Source organism: Lichenostomus cassidix, chromosome Z, assembly GCF_008360975.1.
Source record: "Lichenostomus cassidix isolate B80296 chromosome Z, HeHo_3.0, whole genome shotgun sequence".
Taxonomy (NCBI): Eukaryota; Metazoa; Chordata; class Aves; order Passeriformes; family Meliphagidae; genus Lichenostomus; species Lichenostomus cassidix.
Window position 1 is genome coordinate 51,370,679 of NC_139511.1, and position 26,606 is coordinate 51,397,284.

The following is a 26,606-nucleotide window of genomic DNA, read 5'->3' on the forward strand; positions in this document are numbered from 1 at the left end:
TTCTTTTTTGTCAAGGATAACTTTTATTTTAAGGAACACTTTTATCCAGATTTATCAATAAGTGTGCTAGGAAGGAAAGATGTATAGCACGATAGGTTCAAATAAGAACAAAAATAATTTAAAATCAGCTGCTGTTGCTGCCTCTGCTTCTTGTTATGTGATTTTTCTGTTCTTCATGTTACTGCTTTGTTTGTACTTGATATTGGAGAAGCTGCAACTTTCTTTGATAAGTGCATCTTTAATAACTTTTCTATTTCTTAGGAATCATTGCAATTGGACACATTAATGAAGCAGTTGACCAAGGAGATCCTGAGAAAACTCTAGAAGCCCTGCTATTGCCCACAGCCAAGCTGCAAGATGTGAGACCAGTAAATGCAAGGCATTATCAGGATGTTCTGCACCACGCCAAAGCACAGAAATGCAAGGTTAGAATTTTTACTGTTCTATGTGAGAAGTGAAATACCAGTTCTTTTCAGTTGCATCTATGTCCCTGTCCTGGTCTCCTGATGTTTGCATTAGCTTTGCCAGTGGGGATGTAGATTAGCCAGCGACAACAAACTGGCACTAAGTAATTTTGCATTATAACTTACTCAGACTGCAAAATGGATTAATTCTCAATGTATTAATATTAAGACATATTCTGTATATGTCTTGCTACTGGCTTGCTGTAATCTCAGTTTTTAAAATTCTAGTAGGCTGCTGCAGCCATTACGAAATATGGGCAGCAGCAATCTTCATATAATTTTGAATTTGTGTATGGGTACATTTACAGGACTGCACCAGGCAGGTAGAGACCAATATGGATGGAAATTGAGCTTTTTGCCAGAAAGAAATCACAATTGTGGTGTTACTTAACAAATCTCTGGGAAGTATTTTGAGGAGTCTCCTTTGCTTAAGTTGTTCTATTATAGTGGAGTTTTGTACATACACCTTTTACAGCTTTATCAAGCGATAACAAGCACATCTTGTACGTGCCTTCAGTTTAAACCTATCTCAGCAGGATGTTGCTATCTGCTTCCCCAAAAGCAGTGGCCTGGTTAGTATTACAACATTACAGCTCAGGGAAGCATAAACAAAGATCAGCCCAGCAGCTTGCAGGATGTGACCTAACACAAGATTAGCTAAAGCTACTAGCCCAGCACTTAAAATGTCCAGTGTCTGGAAAACACAATTAAAATTCACACAGTGTGTCCCTAATGCAACATGTTCAGCTGGAGAAAGTCTGTAAGCTTTGGCTTGTAAAGTGTCTTCCATCATTTGTGTCACCTCACCTGGGGTACCTGCTGTGAAACCATGTGTTTCTGTACTCTGCTACCAGAGCTTTCAAAAGCTGTTTGCACAAGTCAATTTCTCACCAGGGTTCTCAGGGCTGGTTTCACTGAGCCCTCAGTGCGGAAAAACCTTCTCCCTTGCCATGTGTGCTTGGGAGGGTTTCATGCATTCTGATTTCACCTGTCCTGGATGGGCCTGTGTCAGTATTTGTGCACAGAGAGTGCCTGTGTGGGTGGTGGTTGCACAGTGCTGGCCCTGGATGTGCCATGTGCGTGCACAGGTAGCCAGTGTGTCCCCAAGGCAGAGAACCACAGCCCACAGGTGCCATGTGCCTGCACACAGCAGCCTGACCCTGGCTCACTCCTGACAGCTGTCCCAGTGCTCCCCAGCTCTAAACCTGGTGCTTACTCCTGTTCTGTTGTGAATGTGCTCAGAGGAAACAAATGAGTATTTCCGAACTTTGGAACAAAAATTGTGCAATCTCTTTGAAATCATCTCGCTCTAAAATTTGTGATGTTCCTAGAGATTTCTGCTGGCTTTTCTCTTTTGAGCTATTTTGGTTTTGCAGTCTTTTGACAACTGCTTAGAGCACCTCCACTGGTATTGATATACTGAGGGGTATTGCTCCAGTTTCAGAAGAGAGCACATCACAGTGCTCCCAAAAGAAATACTCAGATGCATACTTACTCTTTACAGTGACCAGTCATACAGATTTCATCTTTCTTTAGGTAAAGATATTATTTAGATTGACATTTCCTTTTAAAAAAGAATCCAAACACAGTTGAAAAGGTAGTGCAATTTCTGAAGCCTGTCTCTCCCACTTTTTCTGATCCCTGTTTATAAAGCAGATCTGTCTTTATTTGCATTTAGCATGTTTTTAGAGTGAGCTGTGGTAAAAGGAAGTATTTGATTTACGAGGGTAAGATAGGTCTCCCTCTAAACTTCCTGCCCCAGCATCTGGAAAAACATATGTGTCAAACCTTCTCATTTATTCTGAACAGCTTGCTGTCACTTCCCTGTATCTGTGGTGACTTTGGGGAAGTATAGTCTGCACCTAAATCTGCCAGACCTCATTACAAGTCTAATCTCAAATCCGACCTATTTGTTCCTTGCTTGAAACTGAAAACGCAAACCTGGAACTTATTTTGTCCTGTAAATCTGAAACCACAGCTTTTAACAGCTCTGAAAGCCTTTTCAAACCAAGTGTATTCAGGTCCCAGTGAAGAGAAACCCTGTTTTAAGGAAGCCAGTTGTGGATATCTGCAAAATTAAACAGACGGACCAAATTCCTTTGTTTGGTTGTAGAGTGTTTTGTGTGATAGGTACCCAGGTTTTAGTTAGACTCACCTTGTTTAAACTTTCAATAGTTGTGTAATATTTGAGTTTTTTTATAGTTATCTTTAAAATATGTTCTCGTGCATGACAAAGGAATGGCAGGATTAAAACTAACTTAAATTAAGAGCCAGAAGAAATTGAAGAAGAGGAGCCTTTACCAGGCTGCAAATTCACCCGAGGCATTTTCCAGTGCAATTTATTTAAGTAAAGTTTATTTACTATACTATTATCAAAACAACATAAACCATTTTTATCCCCACTTACATGCTGCAGTTACAAATTCAAACAACAAGCACCAAACGAATATTTTAGGAACTTTTGAGCTTCTGTAAAGGTAAAAGTTGACCCTTTGTTTTACTAACAATCAATGATAACTAGCTGCAATATTTGTAACACTGTAGGTATTTCCTGTGAGGATGTGGAAATAGAGAATACTACAAAATAGTTTCCCCATTTTGCTTACCAAGCAAGAGTAATACATGCCTGGATTCACACTGATAAGGGTTAGCTGCCAGCAATCCCTGTGGGCTAGGGGAGTGCAGGCGCTGACGAAGTGGAAGAACAAGTCTCCAGAGCAAAGCTGGTTAAGCAGCCTCATAGGATATGTAGCCTTGCAAGAGTCAGGTTCTGTGTCCACGGCTGTAGGTTTACTGTTCTGTGAACCTATGGGGACTCTGGCTCTTTATTTCCAACATCCAGGGCAGTACTTGCTCTTGACTGCTCCCAGGCATGTAGAAAGTGCTTTTACTTATCCCCATTTTCACTAGGCCAAAAATTTGGTTTTGTATCACTGTTCCTGCAGTGATTGTTGGCTGAGAGTTAATTTGAAGTATCATGAATTACCCTAAAAGTGCTGTTTGGATGCTGACTCCTCTTCTGGTATTTAGAGGCTGTGGTGACTAATATTCTGGCAGCTTCTCCATGGCCAGAAATTGTTCTCAGAAAGAAACTGAGGTGCAGAGCTACTTCCTGAAAATAGGTACACAGGTGTTGCATACGTGTAATAAAATTAGAGAGCTGGAGAAGTGTGGTTTTGGAGATATTCCTTGTGTGGAAGTAAATTTAACAGAATTGTTTTTCTAATGTGTTTTACTTGGAGTTTAAATGTCACACCTGAGATTTGTTGCTGTCTGGGTTAATACTAATACTATACAAAATCATAATTCCAGTAATAGAAATAAATTTATTTTTCCCTGGATATTTTAACCATTGTTAGATAAATATTCGATTGACTCCTAATTTTTGACATCAGAAAATAAAGGAAAGGATCAAGACAACTGTTTAGGCTGCTAAGACATAAAGCAATTAGATAAAAAGAATACAACCCATCTGCGTTGTAATAGTAATAGTTGATGTGATGGATAATAAGGATAATATTGCTGGGCACAAAGCAAATGGCAAAGATGGTAAGAATCAAAAGGCTGACTTTGACATACCAGAACCATTCATGAGTCTTGAGCGTTCGTATAATCGAGACATAGCAGAACACAATGGTTGCAAGTGGTATCAAAAACCCAAATACCGCCAAGGACACGTAGTAGTAGAACTGGAAGGAAGATACAGTTTCACAGGCGCTGTGCACGTCGTGGCAGGTATAGATGTCCAGTTGCTTCACGTAGTAGCTTTGCTGCATGATGCCAAGCGGGAGCATGTAGAGGAAGACGATGGCCCAGACGGCAACGCAGGCTGCGATGGCGTAGGCGCGCTTCGGGAGGCTCTTGTAGGTGAAGGGGTGAACGATGGCCATGTAGCGGCTGACGCTGATGCACGTGAGCAACAGGATGGAGCAGTACATGTTGCCGTAAAACACCGCTGTAGTCGCTCGACACATGGTTTCCCCAAATATCCAGTTGTTCCCGTTGATGTGGTAGGCTATTTTGAAGGGCAGCATGATGCAGAAGAGCAGGTCTGATACAGCCAGGTTTGTGTAGAGGACGGCAGTGCACACGGAGCGGATCCTGAAGAGCAGCATCCACAAAATGATGGCGTTAGAGGGTACACCCAATAAAACAGCACTGAGGTAGACGGCAGGTATTACCTGGGTGCTCAGAGAGCTGGTCAGGTACTCCAGTGTGGTGTTGTTCACCTCTGTTAAAGTGGAGTCATTTGACCTTTTTGAAGTGCATTTGTTTTCTCTGATACGGATGGTTGTTGTCTCCCCTTCTATAGCATAAGGGGGGATGTAATCGTAGTCTCTTGCTGAAATTCCACGAAAAGTTTTGATAAGAGACACAGTTTTAACTGCAGAGCCATTCAGTGAAAATTCTGAAGCTTGGAAATAAAAAAATGTTCAAATTGTTAGTAAGGAACAAACTACTGGATTAACAATGTAACTCACCTTCAGGAACAGACAAAGATAACCATCTCCATGTGAAAAACAATGTAAGTTTAAAAGATTTGGTGGCATTCTCCTCTGCTTTTGAGTGTTCATATCAAATGCATGGAGAACAGTCTTCATTTCTCATTTCACACACAATCTTGAAAATTCATCAATATTGTAGTGTTTGCTGATCTTTCTGCGCTTTGTGTGTTTTCAGTAATCTTTGGTGAAAAATATCTGGCATCTCTGCAATGCTTATTACCAGTGGAGGGTTTTTCCCAGTAGTAGGAATGCTGGTCATTTATCATATAAGCAGTCTTAGTTTAGGTTTGATTAGAATTTCCAAAGCAAACACCATTACTCTCCTTGTCACTTCATGTACGAAATGCATGACTGCAAAAAAGACACAAAAAGCACTGTCTTGTCTAACACAGACTGAAGCTTTCAAATTAGAAAACTGAAATTATCCTTTTATTTTTTTTTGGTCTCACATATGAAATTAATGTTATTCTTCAGCACTTGACTAATGAGACCTTTTTGGCTTCTCATAGCTGAGCAAGGGCAGTATCTTGAGAACTGAAAACAAATGCTTGGGCAGGTATTAGGTGTAACTTACTGGGAAGTGAATAGAACTTTTCAAGCAGCAGGAAAATTTTGTGAGTAAATATTGCTGCCATGTGGGCAAAACCAATAATACTACTTTTATTAATGCCTGTTCCTCAGTCTTTAACAGAGAAATTTGTAGAGACATTGACATTTCCACATGAAGCACAAATGTGTTCAAAATGCTTTATAAGCCCATGCGTTGTAAAATAGATCTTGCCGAGTAAACAACTGTGTAAGTAATTGTGTCACTGAAAAATTTTCTTAGCTGCATTTAATGAAAATTACTTATTGCAAAGCCTAGAGCATGTGTAATGAAACTGGAATTCAGAAGCAAACAAATAGGGATGAAAATCTTTGGCCTTTTTTAAACCTTTCCATATTTGAATAAAATATGGAAAACAGTTTTATTAATGCCTACTGGCGGATTTATGGTAGAATGATTTAAAATAATAATTAGTAGACTGCATAAATTTTAGTAGTTTTTTTGATTGTTACTCCAGAAAATTACTTTCAACCACTCGTTAAAAGTCATACGTATGCTTACATGGGGGTGTGTGTGTATATATACTGTGCATATTTATATATAGCAGCTTTTCAAAATGAGATTGGTTTGAAAACAGTTTTAATTCTGGAAAGGAAAAAAAACCCAAGCCTATTATTTGATAATTTCCTTTAGTTATTTTTAACACAATAGTCATCTGAACATTTCATTCTAACAACACTATCTGTGAAGTTGCAAAACAAGACACTACACATTTAAAATTATCATATAATTACAAAAATACTAGATAAAAGATGTGGTTTTGGTAAGTCCAGAAAGTTCCTTAAATAAAATCCTTTATAGAAAATGACCGAGGAGAGGTAAGCTAGCACTGAGACAAAAGAATAAAATTCTGCCTAAAATGAGACATACTAGAGTATAGCTTGCTGTAATGATGCATGTACAACTTATTTTGAGTTAGCAGCTGATAAAGCAACATTATCAAAAAGCCCATGTTATTGACTAAAATATGGAATAGATACAGAAAGGAGGACTCACTTACCTGTAGCACAAAGACTGGAGGTAAGAGAGAGCAGTCCAGTGAAAAAGAGTACCTTCATTGTAGTGAATGAAATCCAGCCAGCTGACTGATGGTGCTGCACTAGTTCATCTCGAGAGGCGTTTTGTGGGGTTTTTCCCCCTCTGTAAGGGACTAAAGAATGATTGATCTGTTCTCCAGAAGCATCCTGTAAGCGTGAGGTTTATGGTGAGGAGGTAATTTGTTCTTTGTCTACTACAGCAAGAGGGTGTGACGTATCCAAATATGCACACATGACTCAGTTTCAGCCTCAGCCCAACACAGAGATAAAATTGCTTTACAGCAGCAATTTAACTCCTAATTTACCGTAAGCCTGAAGTTAATGTGCAGGGTTCTGCTGATATTTGTACATACATATGTTTGGAGTAAGAAGGTGTTTTCTGGAAAAATCAGAGGGTGTGTTTAGTAAATCCTCAAGGGTCTCTTTCAGAGACCAAAATGTCATGTGGCTGAACTCTGTATCCTTCTCCAGGGAGAAGCCAGGCTTGGAGGAGAGTATGATGATCTCAGTTTAGCAAAGGCGAGGAGGAAAGAAGTACACTTACAAACATGCCTTAGGAAAACTGCATTCTGCTTTGCCTTTTGCCTCCCTACCCACTGTTAGCTGTCTGGCTCCTTCGATCCAGCTACTGCCAGCTACTACTCAGATGGTTTCCACCCCTCCGCAGCCTGCAGCCTCTAAAACCTTTCCCCTATTTTCATTTGCTGTTTTGTTGATCCCTTCCCTTTTCTATGCCTGCCCTCTTCTTTTTTTTTTTTTTTCTTTTTCTTTCCTTCAATGCCAAAAAACAAGAGCTTGTTTCAGCAAGCAAAATTAGCCCAAGTCTTGGTCTGGCTTCCAGGTTAGTCATAAGGATCAGCATAAAACTGCGCTTGGCTTCAGAGCAGTGTTTGCATCTGTTCTTATATTTAATGTGTAAAAGCTGGATAGCAGATGAGGAATTCTTTTCAGCAACACCACTTCATCTTATTTATGTTTTCTGCTACTTTTACATATATGATGCAAGCTGAAGAGCATGTCTTGAGAGTTTTTTACCCCATTTTCTCTTTGTAGTTTCTGTAGATATCTGATTTACTAGATGTTTGGCCTGAGGTTCAGTGCTAAACCAGGGATACTCATTGCAAAGCTGCTTCTTAGCCCACACCGTTTTAGTTTGAGTTTGTTTCTAGTTGGGGTTTTTTTTCCTGAAATATTTACATGTATATTCCCCTAGATCTTTCTCAATCACTAGATTCCAGTTCCTCTCATTGTTAATCTATTACAGGCCTGGCACTTTTACTTCTGTTTTAGTGTGAATTTCCCCCTCACCTACTGGATTAGATTTTAATTATTATTTTAATAATTAAAAGAATAAACCCTGTTTTATCTGCTGAAGTGCTCGTTCACCTGGGCAGTAGGGTTGGTTAGTGGGGATATGTTGAGCCCACTTTCCTTCACCGTCTGTTTTAACTTGGGTTTAATGTCATGCACTTTTAGCCTCTAAGAGCAGGACATACTCTGCTGCTTAATTACAGAAATGTTTGCACGAGCTAAGGCTTCATTACTAAACCTGAGCTGTCTTTCTAGGCCAGTTTTCCCTGTTATTTTCTAATGTAATGTGTACTTAGATATATGGAAGGATCCTTTCCAAATAAGGGATTTTGAAAGAAAGCCAAGTTCCTGCAGTCTTCTGCTACTCTCTCCTACTATCAAAGTTCTGCCTGATAATGTGTGATTTTATGTGACTCAGACTACTTTGCCTACATATCATGGAAATAAAACTCTTTCCTTTTTTATTGATCTTTAGTAGGATGAATTATATGCCAGCAGTGTCAGCAAATTCTCCTGTTCCTCTACATATGAAAATTTTCAGAGCTTTGTTTTTGAACAGGAGCTTTTTCAAGACAGTAAATAGAATATGAACATATTTCATTGCTGATTTTAAGAAGCAAAATCCTTTCTAGTGTTCAAGGGCTTTGCAAGCAGATATTGTATATTGAATCTGTATCAGTATGTTCAGACAACTCTTACTCAGTTTTTTCAAGGCTTGTTTTTGTCCTTTTTCCAGGAAACTCAAGATGAATCTGCGCTTCTGTGGCTGGATGAAATACAAAGAGGAATCAATGACAGCAATGACAACATAGAAGCAGCAGCAATCTGTAAGCACTAACCTGCATCTGCACTGCTCTTGTCTTTTCTTAGTCTTGGGAAACTGAAACTTATTCTTCACACTTCAGGGAAGGTAGAAGCCCTTTAAATACATGAAAAGAAATGAATGCATGTTTTTTGTCATACTGAAGTTGAGATGACTTAGAACTACAGGGGTGGTGCTAGTCCTATCTAAAGTGATCATCTTTAAAACTTGACTAATAATTCAGTGCATTTGGTTACACAGGTTAACATCATGACCAAGATTTCTAGTGTCAATGTATCTTCACATAGCTCCCATAATATGTGAATGAGAGAGGATATGCTGTTCAGGAGCTTGTTTTGCTATATATAACCAAAATTTCTTATTTTAATTTATTTTTTTTTATTTTTATTATTATTTAATTAATTTATTATCTTTGTGCACGTTGTAAGAGTAAATTTTTATGTTCACAACTTTACTTATTCATATTTCTTTATAATGTCATTTATTAAGTGCTAACAAACAAAAATTAGGAACCTATTAACTTTTAAAGCAGTGTAAAAAGAATGCTAGGTTTTTTTGAAAGCATATGCTCATCCAATCTGTAAAGAAGAGGAAATCTGTAGGAAAAATGCTGAGGCTTAACTGACAGAGCGTTGTGTATTGAATGTACTCAACACCTTCTGTCAAAGTTTGAACTAACAATTTTAGAAAATATATTCATAATACACAATAAACTTTGGCAAGCAATGTAGAAGCAAGCACAGCTGGGCATATGGGGCACCTTGGAGGGCACATTGATGTGACAGCCTATTCCAGCCCAGGTCCAGCACAGCTCAGATGGCACACTGGGTATTGGTCAGCCTTCTGCTTGACTTGGCTTTGGGTGAGTCAATGCTGCCTTCTCGTGCACCTTGGGAGCTGTGAATGCAAGTGCTGAAGTCGGTGCATTCCTGCAGCACTGTGCTCAGCCGTCCCTGGCGCAGTGCAGCCGCCTGGGAACTCACAGCCTTGGGAAGCCGTGGGTGGAAGAGAGCACAACTAGCCATTACCAATAGCTATGCCTGCTACAGGAACGTTGCATTTTGTGTTACTATTACTTTAGAATTGATCTAAACATTTAATGAAGTCTTCATGTGACAAGTCAGATGCACTGAAGATAGCTGAAGTATTTTTGTAGGTCACGCATCTGTAGAAAGCACTTGGCTTGTGTTTTTTGAGATAGGGTCAGATATGCACACATTGTCTCAACCAAGCTCGTGTACTGAGGAGTGCTGATACCTTTTTTTGTGGAAAAAACTGTTTCCTATGAATGCCACCCAGAGCCGTAAGGAAATAGCTGAGCACAGACAAGGGAAGGAAATGCATAGCTTATAAACAGATTTGTGTTAAACCTAAAGAACAACTTGAAAACATACTTATTTTTGTTCACTGGTGTAAAAGCATTAAGAATATGTATGATAACCAGCCTGCAGAAATCGGGACAGCATAATTCACACGCCAATAACATATTATGTTGCTGATGTTAAACCACTGCTCCATCCATTACCTGGTTGTTATAGTAAAATCTTTCCATATAATGTGTGTTTTTAGTAAATGCACAGCTTTTCACAGTCAAGGATGCTCAGCGGAACTGTTTTAACATGTCACTTTTAGGAAAAAATAGTTATCTTCTGTACTCTGCCCTCTGGGTTGAAAGGAAGCATTGTCAGCACAGCACATTCTTCAGCAAAGCTCTAAGGTTTTGCAGCTAAAAACTCAGAGTTAACATTTCCCCACTGCACAGAACCTGATACTTCCTATAACCAACACATCCTGTCTCAGGAAGTTTGCATGTTGTGTTCACGTAGCCTGAACTTAAAGTTCAGACTGATCACAACTTGAAAAGGAACTTTGATTTGATCTGTCACAGAGGTGCTGTTTTAGAAAGGCAAAAAACTCCCAAACTTTTGCAATGCAGTCAAAGATGTATTTTTCAGTTTAAAAAGTCAGTTCAAGATTCCTGCAGTAATGTCAATAAAATAAGCAATAAAATAAGAGAAGGTACTGGCAGCTGTACTGAAACAGTCTTGGTCACTTCCAAACTAACTTTTATGCCTTATATGAATACTAAATGCTACAGTATTAAAATTTTGAAAGGCTTTTACAATCTTCCTTGTCAGTAAAGGACTCTGTATCTTGCATCTTTATTTAGGAAAAAGTGTTCAGTAAGTGCTGGTGCACTTCCTAACTCACTGTGGTGTTTGCTGTGTGTTTTGGATCATCTTGCTTCACTTCTTCAATCAGTTCAACCATTGTATTCCTTATCTAAGTGGAGGACAAAAAGAGATCAGCCAAGCATCAGCTGTACAGCCTTCATGAATAGATTTGAACACTGACTTCAGTCTTGCACAGGAAAAGTCTGTCAAAGCAGGAAGTCTGTCTGTCCTGAGAGAGTCCAAGTTATAGGAAAAAGCTGATCTTTGGCCTTGTTGAGAGTTCAGGCTTATCACACCAGACAACTTTAGCTTTGTATATCACAGCTGCTTAAAGGGAGGATGGGTGTGGAAAAGAGCCCTTCACACTGTTGATCTGGTACTGGATCCCAGCTGCTAGAGAAGCAGACTGGAGCTGACAGTTTTCTGGCAGTTGGGGATGGCTAATCCCCAGTTATCCTTGTAATTTTCCAGGGTCCACATGGCCTTTCTCTAGGGCAACAGCCACAGCATTAATTTCTAGCACTTAAAAGGAAAAGAATAATTTCTGCTGAGTGGAGTTTTTTCCCTGATAAACATTTTTCTTAATTTTCCTTCAAAAATAAAGGCATAATTAATTATAAGATGAGGAAAAGCCAGATGGCAGTGGACCTACATAAATGAATCTTAGCTTAGCTTGTGTTTTCTTTTGTGTTTGTAAAAATATTTTCCAGCACCCTTAACTACATGATGAAAAGGAGGAAGGAAAGCATTCAAATACTGCTGAACAGAGGTGACAAGGCACATGGGACTGTGTATGAGTCTGGGGCCAGCAGCAGCCAGCTATAATGTGTGGCTTCCCAGTTTTCTCTGCTTCCTCGCTGCTGAGGCCAGATGCCTGGGTATCGCAGTGCCACAGCAGTGGTAGAAAGGCATCTCCAGTCTCATGGGGAGCATGTGTGTGCTGGGCAGAGGCCTGTTTCAAAGCACAGAAAACTAGCAGGATGCTTTCTGACAGAAATCCAGGTGGTGGTGGTGTGGTGGTGTGCGTCTGCTTTGTTTCTCAGCTGGCCGACAATGTATTTTTAGGTTGATCTCTTACTGCCTAGCCAAAACTACCCAGTCCACCTTAGCTGAGCTAACAACAAAGAAAAACTGCTTCTGTTACTGAAATGCTTCTCTGCTTGCTCAGTGTCAGGGACTGATTCTGTACCTGGGCTTCTGATACTGAACACAGATGGCTCTGTGTATGCAGAGTGTGAGCATGGACTGCCTTTGTACTGATGTGGGTAGACACAGGATCAGGGAAAGTGTTTGCTGCTGCAGCATGAAGCGCAGCTGTGGGGCGCAAAGGTAGCCAGATTCCCTCTACCCATGGGTGTTCTAGCCATACAGCTCTATTCACTTGTTCCTGTGTGCATGGATCTTGAATTTAGATGTGAAAGGGCATCTTTAAACACCAGAGCAGACATTTCTAAAGCAGCTTGAACTTCTAGTGGGGAAGGTACTTTTGAGGCGGCATGTGCTTTCACATGTGTGCTGCCAGGTGTGGTGGAATCCGTTCCATGTAATGTCAAAATTTGCACGTGGTTCACAACAGTACTTCTCAAGGAGCTTTCATGTGCCCTGGAAGCAAGGCTGCATCTCTGGCAAATTCAAGGGCACAAATGTGCTTTAAACAAGTTCCTGAGGGTGAGCTTGAGAAAAGGTTGCTTGAGGGTGCTGACCAGGCTGCTGCAAGAGTTCACTCAAGGCAATCAGTTTTAATTCCCATTTTGTACAGTAAAAGTGAATGTGTACAGCTTGTAATCAAGATACTTCATGTACATCTAGAAGGCTCCCAAGTGATCAGCAGATGAAGGCCTGTCTGTTAGGGCAGGCTGAGTGTGGGGGTATTTGCCATCCTCAATCCCTGCCCTACTGTCACCTGGTGTGTCATTGATGGGGAGCAGCTTTGCCCTCAGACTGCTTTCAGTTGTGCTGTGGTTGCATCTCAGCCTCGGTGGAGCACACACTTTCTACCTAACATGCTTGCTGTTCTCCAAAATACTTGTCTTTACAAGCATGAAGGAGGCTGCAAACGAGTAAAGCATTGAATTTCTGTGTATGTCATGCTGCCTGTGTGTGCCAGCCTTAGAAGTCCATTTTCAAAGTTTCTGTATGCTAAACCTATGGGTACCTAGAGTATATGGGTACATAGAGTATAAGATAATTTTCTATGTTATTATTTTACCCTAGTGGCTGTTGGAGTATCAATGATTAACAAGAGCTTGGAGAAGGGTGATTCACAGCCAATCCTGATGATACTGCAGTCCAGGTTTGGATTACGAGTCATTCCTGAGTGTGCTGAAGCTTACTTCAGGAACCTCTCTGAAGCCAAGAACCTGAAAAGTACAGAAGGTAAAATCCTTCCCAAACAGGACTGTTCCACATGTCCATATCACTGAGGCAACCAAAAAGCTAGAACAGAAAGTTTAGCTAAAATCACTGTAAATTGAGGAAAACAGCTACGGGTTTAAAATCTTTTGACAAATGTTGTACTATTCCAAGTGCTTTTTAGATGACATAGAACTGTTGTGCACATCATGCAGACCACAGTACCTGCTGAGTCAATAGACTAGTCCATCCTCTCAGAAAACCATATTACTCTCTGATAATTTTTTCCCTACTAGCAGATGCAGATATGCATGCATCAGTCTTACAGATTATGTCAAAGATCACACCAAGCTCTGACAGTATCCACAGCCCAATTATGGTCCCTGTGCATTGCCAGAGCAGCAGTTATCAGCAAAAGCTAAGACTAGAGCCTGCCCTTAGCACAATGATGGGATGTTTTGTCATATTAGAGTTGCAAAAGTTGGTCATAGCTAACAGCAGCCAAGATTAGCTAGCATTTTAGAAAAAAAAATTACCGTCAGTGTAGTACCCATTCTTACAGTAAATGGGCATGTTTTATTTTGCAACATGAGTATTTTGACAGCCTTACTAGATTTATCTTGGGGCCTTTTCTCCGTGAGGAAATGAGGTTTTTCCTGCCTGTCAGGATGCAGACTGGTTTACCAAAGCAATAAACAAGAAAATGATGTGGATATAGGAAATGTCCTGTGTGAGGTAAGAGTCAGTAAGTTCAGCGTTTGGGCTGAAGACAAGAAAAATATTTTTTGTAAACACAGTTTGTTTCACTTATGATGGTGAAAGGCATAGCACACACTGTTTCAGGAGCACTAACCTCGCACGTTAGGATTTGGAGAGGCTGGTAGTGGATCTGTACTAACCTCATAGATGTTTCACTAACATTATAGCTGTTTTGTTCTAGAGTAATCACTCTCATCCACCTAGAAGAGTATTTTGAAAATCCTTACTACAAAAAGGCCCAAGATAGGGATTTTGCATGTCAAATGGCTTCACAGCAAGTGCAGGAAGGGAAAATGGGTATGGAGAGAGCTGTAATTTCAGTGAAACACAACGCAAATGTGTACTAATTATATTAACTGCTTTTAGGTTCTAGTGAAAGTCCATGGATTAAACTTGTAATGAAAGCCATGTATGATTACTATTACAATGTGGAAACTGAGGAAGGTACCTGTGTTGCCCCCAAAGGAGTTGTACCAAAAACTTCATGGTTAACTGGTGAAGAAATCCAGGTAGGTGGCTAAAAGATTTGCTTTTATTGCAAAAGCAATATAAACATTTTAGGGAGTGTGAGACATGGCAATATCAAGAGGTTGTGGTGGGTGAAACTGAAGATCACTATATTAGTGTCTGCTTCTAACAATAACAGCAACTTAATTCTAAGCACACAGTGATAGCACACATCCTATCTAGTGTTTGGCAATGATTTAGGGATTCCCTTGCTGGAAGCTACAGAATTTCTTTTAATGGCCATCAACACACTACAATGGAGGAAAGTCTGATTGCTTCCACATCCTTTTATATTTTATAGGACTTTGCATTGACCTAGGACAAATAATTTCATTATGTACTTGGGAGCAGGTGGAACCACCATTTTCTGTTTAAACTTAATCCTCTGGCAACATTCTTGTATCTCCAAATTCAAGAGAATGAGCGTGTAACTTAAGCTCCCTTACTGTAGAGGTTTTGCACTACTGTGAAATAGAACAAAGTAGATCACACAAGCCTCTGAGTAATTTGTTCTTCTGTTATTCTGATACAGCTCATCTAAGTTGCAGGCTTGTTCCTCTACACAAAGAACTCGAGTCAGTGTAAGTCCTTCTGGAATTCTGAATGCAGCACTACTTGAGTGTGCTTCTCAACAGAGAACTCACTGATACAGTCAATATTTCTAGATGCCTGAGTAGTAGAAGACACTTGTAAGCATTAGGAAAGCAGAACACTGATAATGTATAAAAAAGTACTCTCTTAAAATGGTATACCCACTTGAATAACTGAAGCTTGAAAGCGGTTCAGTTGCCCTTCATATATGGTTGAGCAGTAACAAAGTAGCTTTTTCTTCTTACTTATTAAAATCTAGGAGTAAATCAGAGAGAGGACAGGCTGAACATAAACTGCAGAGATGGAGAGAATGCAGTCCAAATTCCATGATGGTTTTGTCTTTTACATGACCTTTTTCCATGATCTCTTAACAGAACATTGTTGGGCAAGTTACAGCAGATTACAATCGAGAGCAGCTGTGGCTTGCTAATGAAAATCTGATTGTTGGGCTGCAAGCCCGAGCAAGGGGATTCTTAGTCAGGAAAAACTATCAGGAGAGAAAAGCCTATCTTCAAAACCAGGAACCATCTGCCATCAAAATACAGGTATTGTTCTTGAACAAGAAGGTAACATGGCTTGGGCAGCTTTTTGCATGTAACAGGTGACGTGACTGATTACTACCACTGAGAAAATTCTCAAACAGATCTGTCTCCCATTTTTCATTAGCACAGTTTAAAATTATACATCTGCAAATATGTGTTTTCATACAGCAAGTATCCATTTTTAAAAGAATGGATCATATCCACCTCCAGTGAAAGCTACTTGGGCAAAGCTCATTAATACACAGCCCTGGCTTTGTTCTGACGTGCTCAGACTTTTTGTGGTGTGCCTAACTATGCACAGTACAAGACTAGAAGGTATTTGTTAAGTATTGAAGCAAAAATTCCTTGGCAAAGCACGACTTAACAAATACATTCCTTTCTAGACTATCCCCAGTTGGAAGTGGTTTGTTTCTGCTCCATGAAGTCATAGCTGGATAGGGAGTGGCAGCTGCCCTTGTGTTCTCTGGCAGTATTTCTTGGATGTTTCCAGTTCACTAAACACTAAAAGGTGTACAAAGGAAATGTTCTGGTGAGGGTGCAAACACTGACAGAGGCATGCACACTGGTTTTTAAATGGTGAAATAGCCAGTTCCTATTAGGAGCAATTTATTCTACTACCCACTCACAAAAGAAAAAGAAAGAAAGAAGAAAAAAGGAAAAATATACAAGTGATTTTTTTAATGTACAGTAACTATATTTAATGATTCATTATGACTAATAGCTTTGCCACTAGTAGTTGTTCTTGGGATTGACTTTTCATTTTCCTGCTTGGTGTCTGAGCCCAGTAAAGAATTGTACTTTGAGAAATCCAAAATCTGTGTGAATAGGTTCAAAATATGAAAAAATGTAGGTAAATAAAGTTGTTCTCTGTTTGTTTTCTATTGGCATTAAAGTAGACATTATTTGTAGAAACACAAGAAGTAGAGGAGAAGGCTGGTGTCACTGGCTGGATAGAGATGACAGGCAAAAGCAGCAGTAAAGGTATCCATCATCTCTGTTGCTGAGTTCCTTGACAAGTCTTTGCTTCTGAGCTAGCAGAGAGTCAACTGAGGGAATTGGGAGGTTGTTATTTCTGGTATAAGATGGTCGTGAGTGGTTCTGAAGATTATAAACTTGGAAAAGAGGCCAGGGCAAAAACAATGTGGGTTCAGCTAGGTAAGGCACAGCTTTTGGATGCAACAGAGTGACAGAATGAGTGGGGTTGGTAGAGACCACAGCAGGTCATCTGGTCCAACCTCACTTTTCAAGCAGGGTCATCCCATAGCACATGGCACTTACAAGAATTGCATCCAGATGGTTCTGGAATATCCCCAAAGGCTTCACAACCTCTCTGGCCAGTCTATTCCAGTTCTCAGTCACTCACACAATAAAGAAGTTCTTCCTCCATATTCAGGTGGAACTCCCTGTGCATCAGTTTCTGTCCATTGCCTCTTGTCCTACTACTTGACACCACTGAGAAGAGCCTGGCTCTATTGCCTTGGCACCCTCCCTTCAGATACTTAGAGACATTGATGAGGTCCCAATTGACTCATCTGTTCTGAAGGTATAACAGGCCCAGCTCCCTCTGCCTTTCCTCATAAGAGAGGTGCTCCAGTCCTCTCATCATCCTTGTACCCTCTGCTGGACCCAGTCCAGGAGCTCCATGTCTCCCCTGTCCTGAGGAGCCCAGAACTGGACACAGCACTCCAGGTGAGGCCTCACAGGGGCTGAGTAGAGGGGCAGGATCACCTCCCTTGACCTGCTGGCAATGCTCTTCCTAGTGCCCCCAGGATACCATCAGCCTGCTTGGCCACCAGGACACACTGCTGGCTCATGGACAGTTTGCTGTCCACCAGGACCCCCAGGTCCTTCTCTGCAGAGCTGCTCGCCAGCAGGTCAGCCCCAGCCTGTGCTGGTGCCCAGGGCTGTTCTCCCCCAGGTGCAGGACCCTGCACTTGCCCTTGCTGAATTTCTGACAGTTCTGCATCTCTCCAGGCTGTCAAGGTCCTTCTGAAGGGCTGCACTCCAGGATCAGCCATTCCTCCCAGCTTTGTGTCCTCTGAATTTGCTGAGCAGGCATCTTCCCCTTCCTCCAAGTCATGGATGAGTAAATTAAACAGAACAGCACTGACCTTTGGGGGTCACCACCATTGACAAGCTTCCAACTAAACCATCTGTGCCCATCAGGGATCTGCTGTTCAGTCAGTTCTCAATCCACCTCAGTGCCCACTCATCCAACCCACATCCCTGAGTTTGTCTATGAGGTTGTTGTGAGAGACTGTGTTCAAATCCCTGCTGAAGTCAAGTAGACAATATCAACTGGTCTGCCCTCATCTATCCAGGTAGTTGTTTCATTGCAGAAGGTCAAACATGGCTGGTCAAACATGACTGACCTTTAGTGAACCCATGCTGACTATTCCTGGTCATCATCTTGTCATCCATAGGGATAGAAATGGTGCCCAGATTGGGGCACTCCATCACTGTTACAGGGATGGAGGAGAGGCTGAGTAATGTGCAGGAGCTGGAAGTCCTGTGTGTGGGATGAAGCCAGTGACTGAGATGCTAAGGATGTGGATGTACGGGTGGTAAGAGTAAGGATGACTTCAGGAGAGTGAAGAAAATGGCACTGGATAACAAAGTGTGCTGAGATTGGTCAAATTAACATGAAATGTATCAGGACACCTTAAAAATATAGAGGCAAGCTTACTTACACCTTAGTTATCTTTTTATCACAATGGCAGGTTTTTCCTACAAGATAAACACTGTTAATTTTAATATGTTACATAGATTCAATAAATATTAGTTTCTTATTAGTGATAATGGTCTCCTGCCTTCTCTAAAATAGGCTTTCTGGAAAGGATTCAAACAAAGGAAAAGCTATGTTGGCAGATTAAAGGTGCTTCAAGGCAATGTTGCTGCTATTGTTAAGGTAAGAACGCAGTGTGTTTTGACAGCCAAGTATATTTTATCCCTTGACACAGTTCTGCACCACCTAGGAATCAGAGACTAGGAGAACAAGCTGGAGGGTTTCCAGAAATCTGCATGGCATTGAAAGTTGTTTAACTGATAGCTTAATCAAATTGCTTCTTGAAAGCTCTGTGTTTGACTTCTGTCAGGCTTTGCTGAGCTTGAGGGACCCTTGATAGAGATTTCCTTACACTTCCCTTTCCCATACAAAACTAGAAAACATTTGGGATGATGGTGTATTTCTTCCTTAAAAGTTGCCAAAGCTATCTCTCTGAGAAGCACTCTTTTTTTCTGAGATGCTAATGGGACATGATATCAATATTAGATTATTAGATTATTCACAGATGGAATATTGTGACAGGACCTCCTGTTTCTGAGGGAGACTGGTTAAGAATTGAGACCTGAAGGTAGAAATTATTTCTGAAGATAATGTTACACACAGGTGGTAGAAACTTGAACTCAACTTAAGTGGTTTAATGGGAACCCCTTTATCTAGTCACTGGCCAGTAGGATCCTGGTGGTGCTGTCATCTATGGCCCTGAACACACAAAAACAGCAGCCTGCAGGAGTAGATATTCAAAAGTAAACTTAAAACACACACACAAAAGTTTGTGCAGTGTCCCTTAAGGTTTTTTAAAATGTTATTTAATTTTTAGATTCAGTCCTGGGTCAAAATGTGGCTAGCAAGGAGAGCTTACAGGCAACGTCTGCAGTACTTCAAGGATCATGTAAGTAATTTTTCTCCATTTTGAACACGAAACATTGAAGGGTAGTATGACTGCAAAACTGCAGGAGCAGTTTTGAGAAACAGGAAAGAGGGTGCAGGTTTTGCGGTATGTTTCTGAGCAGAAATGTGTCATAACTAGATTCTTTTGCCTAATCTTGATCCCCTCCAGAATGACCAAATTGTGAAGATACAAGCATTTCTTAGAGCAAACAAGGCCAGGGAGGACTACAGAACACTAAGTAAGTAGTAACAGTTGAATGCTGCCTATTCGGGGACAAATACGTTACTGTGTTCAGCCTTATTTTTTTTATCTTTCACATGGGATTTCTCAGTATCTTATTTAACTTCAAAAGAGGGTGCAAGTCTTTGTAAACCAATTGTTCTACAACAGGAACTATTTTGCATAGGTGTACTTTTAAAGTATGACAAAAATATTGCTGACTGGCGTAACTTTCTCTGCAGTTCAGAAATTTTCTGCATAGTGATCAGTTTCCTGAGGGCTTAAGGGGTGTTCAGTATTCAATCAACTAACAAGCCTATTTTCTTCAACTATAGTTGGTGCTGAAAATCCACCCTTGACTGTTCTGCGCAAATTTGCCTACCTCTTGGACCAAAGTGACTTAGACTTTCAAGAAGAACTAGAAGTTACAAGGTTAAGGGAAGAAGTCGTTACAAAAATTCGATCCAATCAACAGCTGGAGAAGGATTTGAACTTAATGGATATAAAGATTGGATTGCTGGTGAAAAACAGAATCACTCTTCAGGTCAGCAGGCTCTGTTCAGGCTCGGCTCCCTTGGTAGCATGCACTGAGCACTTCCCTATGTTGAAGGAGCTCAGGGTTACACCATCATAGCTGGGCCTGGAAGGGATCTCTGGAGGTCATCCTCTAGAGGTCAAACTCCCTGCACAACCCCCTGCACAAGAATAGGTTGCCCAGGAACATGTCCAGGTGGCTGAATATCTCCAACAATTGCAACTCCACAATCTGAGCAGCCTGTGCTAGTGCTCAGTCAATCTCAGTTAGTCAAAATACTCCTGGTCAATTAAGCTCTGTCTTCTCATGTTTTTACCTTGTGCTAGATATTGTTCTGTTGTCCTGAGTTGTATGTCACTGTGTTTTGCTAGGTGTGGACAACAGTAATTACTTGGTAGATTTAAAATCTTTTACATTTTCTCTGTGTTACAATAGAGTAGACTTCTGATCACATGGAACAGTTTGTTCAATGCTAATTAATCACTAATGAGTCCATATAGAAGATCCAGTCCCATACAGTGGTTGTTGGCAAGCCATTCTGGTGAAAGATAAAGATGTTAAAAAATGGGTAGTGAACAGAGCAGCAAAATGTACAAAGTTGCTAAATAAGGCCCTTGGAATAACACTGCATTTAACATGTTTGGGAAAATGTTCATTTTTCCAATTTCCCATATTCCAATTTGAATATATAATCCAGATTTTTTTATCATCTTTCTGCAGGATGTGGTACTGCACAGTAAGAAACTTAACAAAAAGAGCAAAAGTCAACTGGAGGAGATGGTTATGGTTGACAAACAGGGCATCAAAGGTTTGAGTAAAGAGAGAAGAAAAAAATTGGAGGCTTATCAACACTTATTCTACCTTCTACAGGTAAATTTTCATGCAAAAATTAACATGGCAGCAAATTCTTAAGGAAAAACTAGAAATATACTGTACTGCTAATTTTGTTTTAATGATTGAAGTGATTATGAAAATATTTCCAAATAACATGCAGATTGCAGCAAACACTATGGTCAATTTCTAGTAAGTCCTGTAATTGAGAAAATCCTTGTTGTCTTTAAAGTGTGCAGCCAATATGGCTGGTTTTTGTTTGAGTATAACTTCAGTCTGTACTGGAGCCAAAGAGAAATGTTTTCCTCCACAAATCTTTTAGTCTATGTAAATTACTGTCACTATTACCATGCATTATATGTGATTGAAAGGAAGTGGTCTGCCATGCAGTTCACAGAATATAATGTATGTATACTTGTGCTATTTTTATCTCACCTCACTGACATTTTTGTAGAAGAATTTTGGATCCTCCCAGGGCAGATACCCACCAAAGTAGCCATGTAGTATGCAAAGTTCTCTTGGCAGGTACCCATTGCCATTTGGTGAATTCTCATTGTCATTAGACACATTGACTTGATGCAAAGTGGTAGTATCCTGAGACTGCAGATAAAATCATTAATGGTGCTTCTCACAGATTGTGGAGTATTCTGTGTTTCTTATGCACTAGAATTTGTAGAAAAGTAAAACCTGCATGGAAAAGTGGCATATATGGGAGTCAACATAAGTGCTTTTGGCATGAACAAATGTAAAGAGCTGCCCCCCAGTTTGGGGGAGTTAGTCCTGGACAACAGTATGCAAGTAATTTGTTTCCTTTGCAGACTAATCCCACATATCTGGCAAAGCTGATTTTCCAGATGCCACAAAACAAATCAACGAAGTTTATGGATACAGTCATCTTCACTCTATACAACTATGCCTCCAATCAACGGGAAGAATACTTGCTTCTCAAACTCTTCAAAACTGCTCTAGAAGAGGAGATAACGTATGTGCACTCATAAAAAGGATTTAGCTAGTTTGTGATTTAGACAGTTCAATGAATGCTTCATGCCTAAAAGGAATCGGTGGTTAATCTTTAAACTGCCATAAAATTACATACAAACTTTTATTACAACAGAACTTTGTTTTCTGGGTTTTACTCTTAAACTCAAGTGATTGCTAACTCAGGGAAAAAAAATCTTTCTATGGTGGACCATATTATTGTAGGAAAAAAAGCCTTGTAAAAAGATGCTATGGCTTCTTGGTTTGTGCTTGAGTATTTAAGGGTGGAGAAAGTATTATCTTTCTTTTTGTAATATTACATTCTAAAAGTGAAGATTGGTGGTTTATCCTGAGATAAGGAAATGTAATTTTATGTCCTTAACAGATACTGGCTGAACAGGTATTTGGGTCTGAATCAGGTATATTTTAGCTGCCATTGACTATGCCAAGTTCTGGGATGTTACTATAACACACGCGGAACTCAGGTGGTAGTTTCTATATATCACACTGTTTTACATAAAAGCCTTAAGAAATAGACTGTATAATGAGGTTTCAACATAGAAATAGGCTAATTTTAAAAGTGTGGGCTTTGAAAATATGGATAACTGCATATATAAGTCAGAATTCTTCTGTTTCTGATACAGCTCTAAGGTGGACCAGATTCAGGATATTGTTACTGGAAACCCCACTGTCATTAAGATGGTTGTCAGCTTCAATCGAGGTGCTCGTGGACAGAACACTCTGCGCCAGCTCCTGGCCCCGGTGGTGAAGGAAATCATGGAGGACAAGTCTCTCATAATCAACACTAGTCCTGTGGATGTTTACAAATCATGGGTAAACCAGCTAGAAATGCAGACTGGTGAGGCCAGGTGAGTGGAAGCTGGACATATTGTATCATACACATGAGGAATCCCCCATTTCTGTTTTCCCCATTCTTTATCTGACTTTATCTGACTGTACTTGTACTTGTGCCCATGCTCCCCTTCTTGATCTTCCTCCAGCAGAGAGATTTTGGGGAGAGATGCTTGAAAAACAGGTGCTTTAACTTGTTCTGAGCAATGAAAGGATCACTTACTTTCCTTATCATGATCTTCCAAAGTCAATTACTTAATCTGTATAAGTGCAATAGCCTATGCCATGGAATAACTTCGTCTTTTTCTCAGGTTTTTTACTAACAGCAAATTAGTAGTGCCTCAGGCTTTTAATGAGCTGTGCTGGATCAGGGACATAGAGATGCATGCCTTATATTCAGCTTCCTCTTTTTTACTCAAGGGAAGGTACATGACAGCAGGTGCACCCCCAACTAAGCAAAATGTTCACCTCCAAGAAAAGGAAGCCAAAGCATCTGAGATTTCTCGTAACAAAAATCAGCTTCAGTTGTATTTGTCAGACTTTTGCTCACTGCTGGCTCTTCTGAAGGAAAAAAAACCCCTCTATTTTATTCTCAAATGTATGTAGCCTGGTTTAATGTCTGTTTTTCTGCTTTGCAGCAAATTGCCATATGACGTGACCACAGAGCAAGCACTGACCCACACAGAAGTGGTTAATAAACTGGAATCATCTATGCAGAGTTTGCGAGCAGTAACTGACAAAGTCCTCACATCCATATTCTCCTCTCTCAACATGATGCCGTAAGTGCTGAGTTAGGGCTCTCCAAGCGGCACTTTCTGTGCAGCTCACTTGAGCCTCTGTGATGGAGATCCTTTTCAAATCCTTTCTATTCTTTCAAAGGCTTGTGATACATGTCTCTCCAATGACTTCCCCAGTAGAGGGAGTGGTTTCTCTGCCTCTGCCCTGCTTTAGCTGCCTGGAAAACCTCTCCCTGTACTTGAAACGTTTTGTGTTTTCTATCACCAACTCATCCTTGTGTTTCAAGGGAGTGGGCAAAAAGCCAATAACATAAGCTGACTAGAATGACTGTTTTGTGTTTTATCTAAGTCTTTGCCAATATTTTCCCTTTTCATCTGTTCTATATGTAGTTATGGAATGAGATACATAGCCAAAGTTCTGAAGAGCTCACTCCATGAGAAGTTCCCGGATGCAACAGAAGATGAACTATTAAAGGTAGACTTTTGAGGGCAAACTGCCAGCAGCTTGTTCTTTTAGTGCCAAGTGGATTTTTATTGACACTAAACATTCTAAGGAACTTATTGAAGGAATTTAGTGCTTCTTATTGACTTGCAAAGGGGCTGAGGAAGGGGAGGAGGGAATTCTGTTGCCACAATCTAGGTATGTTAATAGGCATGTTTATCTGGGTGCTCAGCAATTGTTATGCAAGAGAGTGCTCAATCTGTTTTGGATAGTAACTGTACTTAGAAAGCTAGAGTTTATCTGAGTCATCCTGGGGTTTGAGTTGGTACTGAGATCCTTGACATCATGAATCCTTTCACTGAGAACAGTGTAGTCCTCTTTACTTTTTCTCCCCTATCTGAAGTTGTTAAATTGTTAAGAAATTGTAATTTAAATACAATGAGGAAGGTCTCTAAAAGAAAATTTTGTGTAGATTACACTACACTTCGATTACATTACATTTAAGATGCTTGTAAAAGTTTTAGAAATGATATTTGTACAGATTGAAAAACAAGATGTAAGTGATAAGTATGGCACTGGCACACTGGCCGTTGTTACGCTACCACAGCCATGGTGTGTCTTCAGAGGACTTAGAGGAATTGCTCTATAAACAGCTGAGAGACTGGCAACTCTCAAATTAAAGACATTTTGCACTTCAATAGAGACCCTTTTATTGCTGTTTAATTACATGGTTCTAAAAGTACAAGGCTTTCATTTTCAGAGGACTTCTCTATTCTTCTTCACTGTCCATCTCTCCAGCAATATAGATTTAAAAACTGCTCAACACATGAAAAAAGCCTTTAAATGTCTAAGCTGGAAGTTCTGCAACTGCATATTCATAAGCTAAAGCAAATTGCATAGAGAAAAGTTCCTGCATGTTTCTGAGACCAGGAATTCTTTGAAATTGCCATCTTCAGAAGCTACTGTAACATTGTTATAGAAATTGCAGTTTGGGAAAGCCATTCTCTAGATTTCTGGCTGCATTGCAGTCCAGTCCATTGAGAAATAATGGATCCCCTTATCAATGAGTGCATTAAATGCTATCAGTATCTATAGCACTTCGGGGGATGAGCCTCAGGAGAGGAACCTTCTGAAATATAGAAGTGTTGTGTTTGTGTTTAACTCCATGCCTTGCATTAGCTTAACTTAAGCCACTACCAAATTGAAATGTGGTTGTAAAAGTCCATAACTGATGTTCACAGAGGTGTTGTAGGAGGCATATCACGTAAAAGACCACAGGTTCCTCCAGTTAGCCCCACAGGTAACGTGTGTCTAAAGGATTCTTCTAGCACCAGTTCCTATGGTCTAATTCAGGCATAGAAATGATTGATCATGTTTTGTAAAGTGTCATTACTGTATGCAAAGGCAAGATCACTTAATTTCTTCCTTTTAGATTGTTGGCAACCTTCTGTACTATCGCTACATGAACCCTGCCATAGTGGCTCCTGATGGCTTTGACATAATTGATATGACAGCTGGGGGACAGATACACCCTGACCAGAGGAGGAACCTAGGCTGCGTGGCGAAAGTCCTCCAGCACGCTGCCTCTAACAAACTCTTTGAAGGAGAAAGCGAACATCTGTCATCTATGAACACTTACCTCTCACAGACCTACCAAAAGTTCAGGTATGCAAAACCCTCAAATACCTACAGAGTAAGAGCTTTCCTCCAGGGTGAGTAAGGCAGGTGGACTCCTTGTTGATAGGGGTTTCCTGCTCATAATTAAAAATGTTGAGTGATATGGCAAAGAGCAATACTCACTGATGAGGAAGCTGGAGCAGGAGCAACAGGTTGCATTTTTGCTTGTGCATTAATCTGAGATCTCTGCTGTCTTGGTTGCAGTTCCTTTGTGCAAACATGCTGTGAGAGCAGAGTGAGGTAACTCATTATCCAGCAGAAAGAATGTCTGCTTTGAGTGGGGAGTACAGCTGAATGTTTTGTCCAAGGGAAAAAGATTGTCAGGAAAAAGTTGCAGGTTTTGTTTCTGTTCTCTCACCTTTGCTGAGAGATTGTATACAGATTTCATTCTTTTATCTTGCACAGTCATAGCAAACTGCATGTTTTTCTATACTCTGGGGGACAAATTCTTTGGGATTACTACTTATTTTTGGGGATGATTGTTAGTACTTTGTGGTATTGTTGAATTTTGCAACAAAGTTGATCTCAGAATTTCTGCCTTTAGTGTCAGCATAAAAGAAAATGCACTATTCATATAATGAGTTTCCTTAGAGATCAGCCATGAACACAGAGATACTTAAGCTGAGTAATTTTAATGAAATATTTAAGGGCATAACATAAACATGAAGAAAGTGTTAAAGCAAGAATAACAAATGCTAATAAAAGGAAAAAAGGGAGTCATTCTTGTTGGCCTTTTCATTACTACAAAAGGAAGAATCCCTCTCCTAATTAAGCTAACTTAAGTATTTGTATGCCTGCACTCTGTAATTAACTAAACCCTTCTTAGACAGCAATGGTTGCTGCCCTTAGCTGCCTGTTCCCCTTTGGAACAGCATTAGCAACATTAACTATGCTAAAAGCTATTAGGCTTGCCGAGATCTTTTACTCTGCATTTACAAACTTGTGCAGGAATTTGTACACACCCTTCCTAAGCCTTTGAGATCATCTAC

General features: G+C 40.2%; 2 protein-coding genes across 6 annotated transcripts in view; one reads left to right on the plus strand and one right to left on the minus strand.

The window, feature by feature from the left end:
* IQGAP2 (IQ motif containing GTPase activating protein 2) overlaps nucleotides 1-26,606 on the plus strand; it is a 130,877-nt gene that overhangs the window by 93,115 nt on the left and 11,156 nt on the right. For all 5 annotated transcript variants that reach the window (XM_085042946.1, XM_085042948.1, XM_085042947.1 and 2 more), the window contains 15 exons: nucleotides 262-425; nucleotides 8,661-8,751; nucleotides 13,136-13,297; nucleotides 14,399-14,541; nucleotides 15,505-15,675; nucleotides 18,497-18,580; nucleotides 19,275-19,346; nucleotides 19,515-19,584; nucleotides 19,901-20,109; nucleotides 20,821-20,970; nucleotides 21,750-21,913; nucleotides 22,554-22,778; nucleotides 23,400-23,540; nucleotides 23,889-23,973; nucleotides 25,373-25,605. In XM_085042946.1, coding sequence (XP_084899072.1) covers nucleotides 262-425; nucleotides 8,661-8,751; nucleotides 13,136-13,297; nucleotides 14,399-14,541; nucleotides 15,505-15,675; nucleotides 18,497-18,580; nucleotides 19,275-19,346; nucleotides 19,515-19,584; nucleotides 19,901-20,109; nucleotides 20,821-20,970; nucleotides 21,750-21,913; nucleotides 22,554-22,778; nucleotides 23,400-23,540; nucleotides 23,889-23,973; nucleotides 25,373-25,605 — 2,164 coding nt within the window. The remainder of the gene's footprint in view (nucleotides 1-261; nucleotides 426-8,660; nucleotides 8,752-13,135; nucleotides 13,298-14,398; nucleotides 14,542-15,504; nucleotides 15,676-18,496; nucleotides 18,581-19,274; nucleotides 19,347-19,514; nucleotides 19,585-19,900; nucleotides 20,110-20,820; nucleotides 20,971-21,749; nucleotides 21,914-22,553; nucleotides 22,779-23,399; nucleotides 23,541-23,888; nucleotides 23,974-25,372; nucleotides 25,606-26,606) is intronic.
* On the minus strand, nucleotides 2,790-6,894 carry F2RL2 (coagulation factor II thrombin receptor like 2). The gene is made up of 2 exons (XM_085042952.1): nucleotides 6,577-6,894; nucleotides 2,790-4,878 (listed from the first exon to the last, which is right to left on the minus strand). Exons 1-2 carry the CDS (start codon nucleotides 6,632-6,634, stop codon nucleotides 3,791-3,793), a joined length of 1,146 nt encoding a protein of 381 aa, XP_084899078.1. The 5' UTR covers nucleotides 6,635-6,894; the 3' UTR covers nucleotides 2,790-3,790.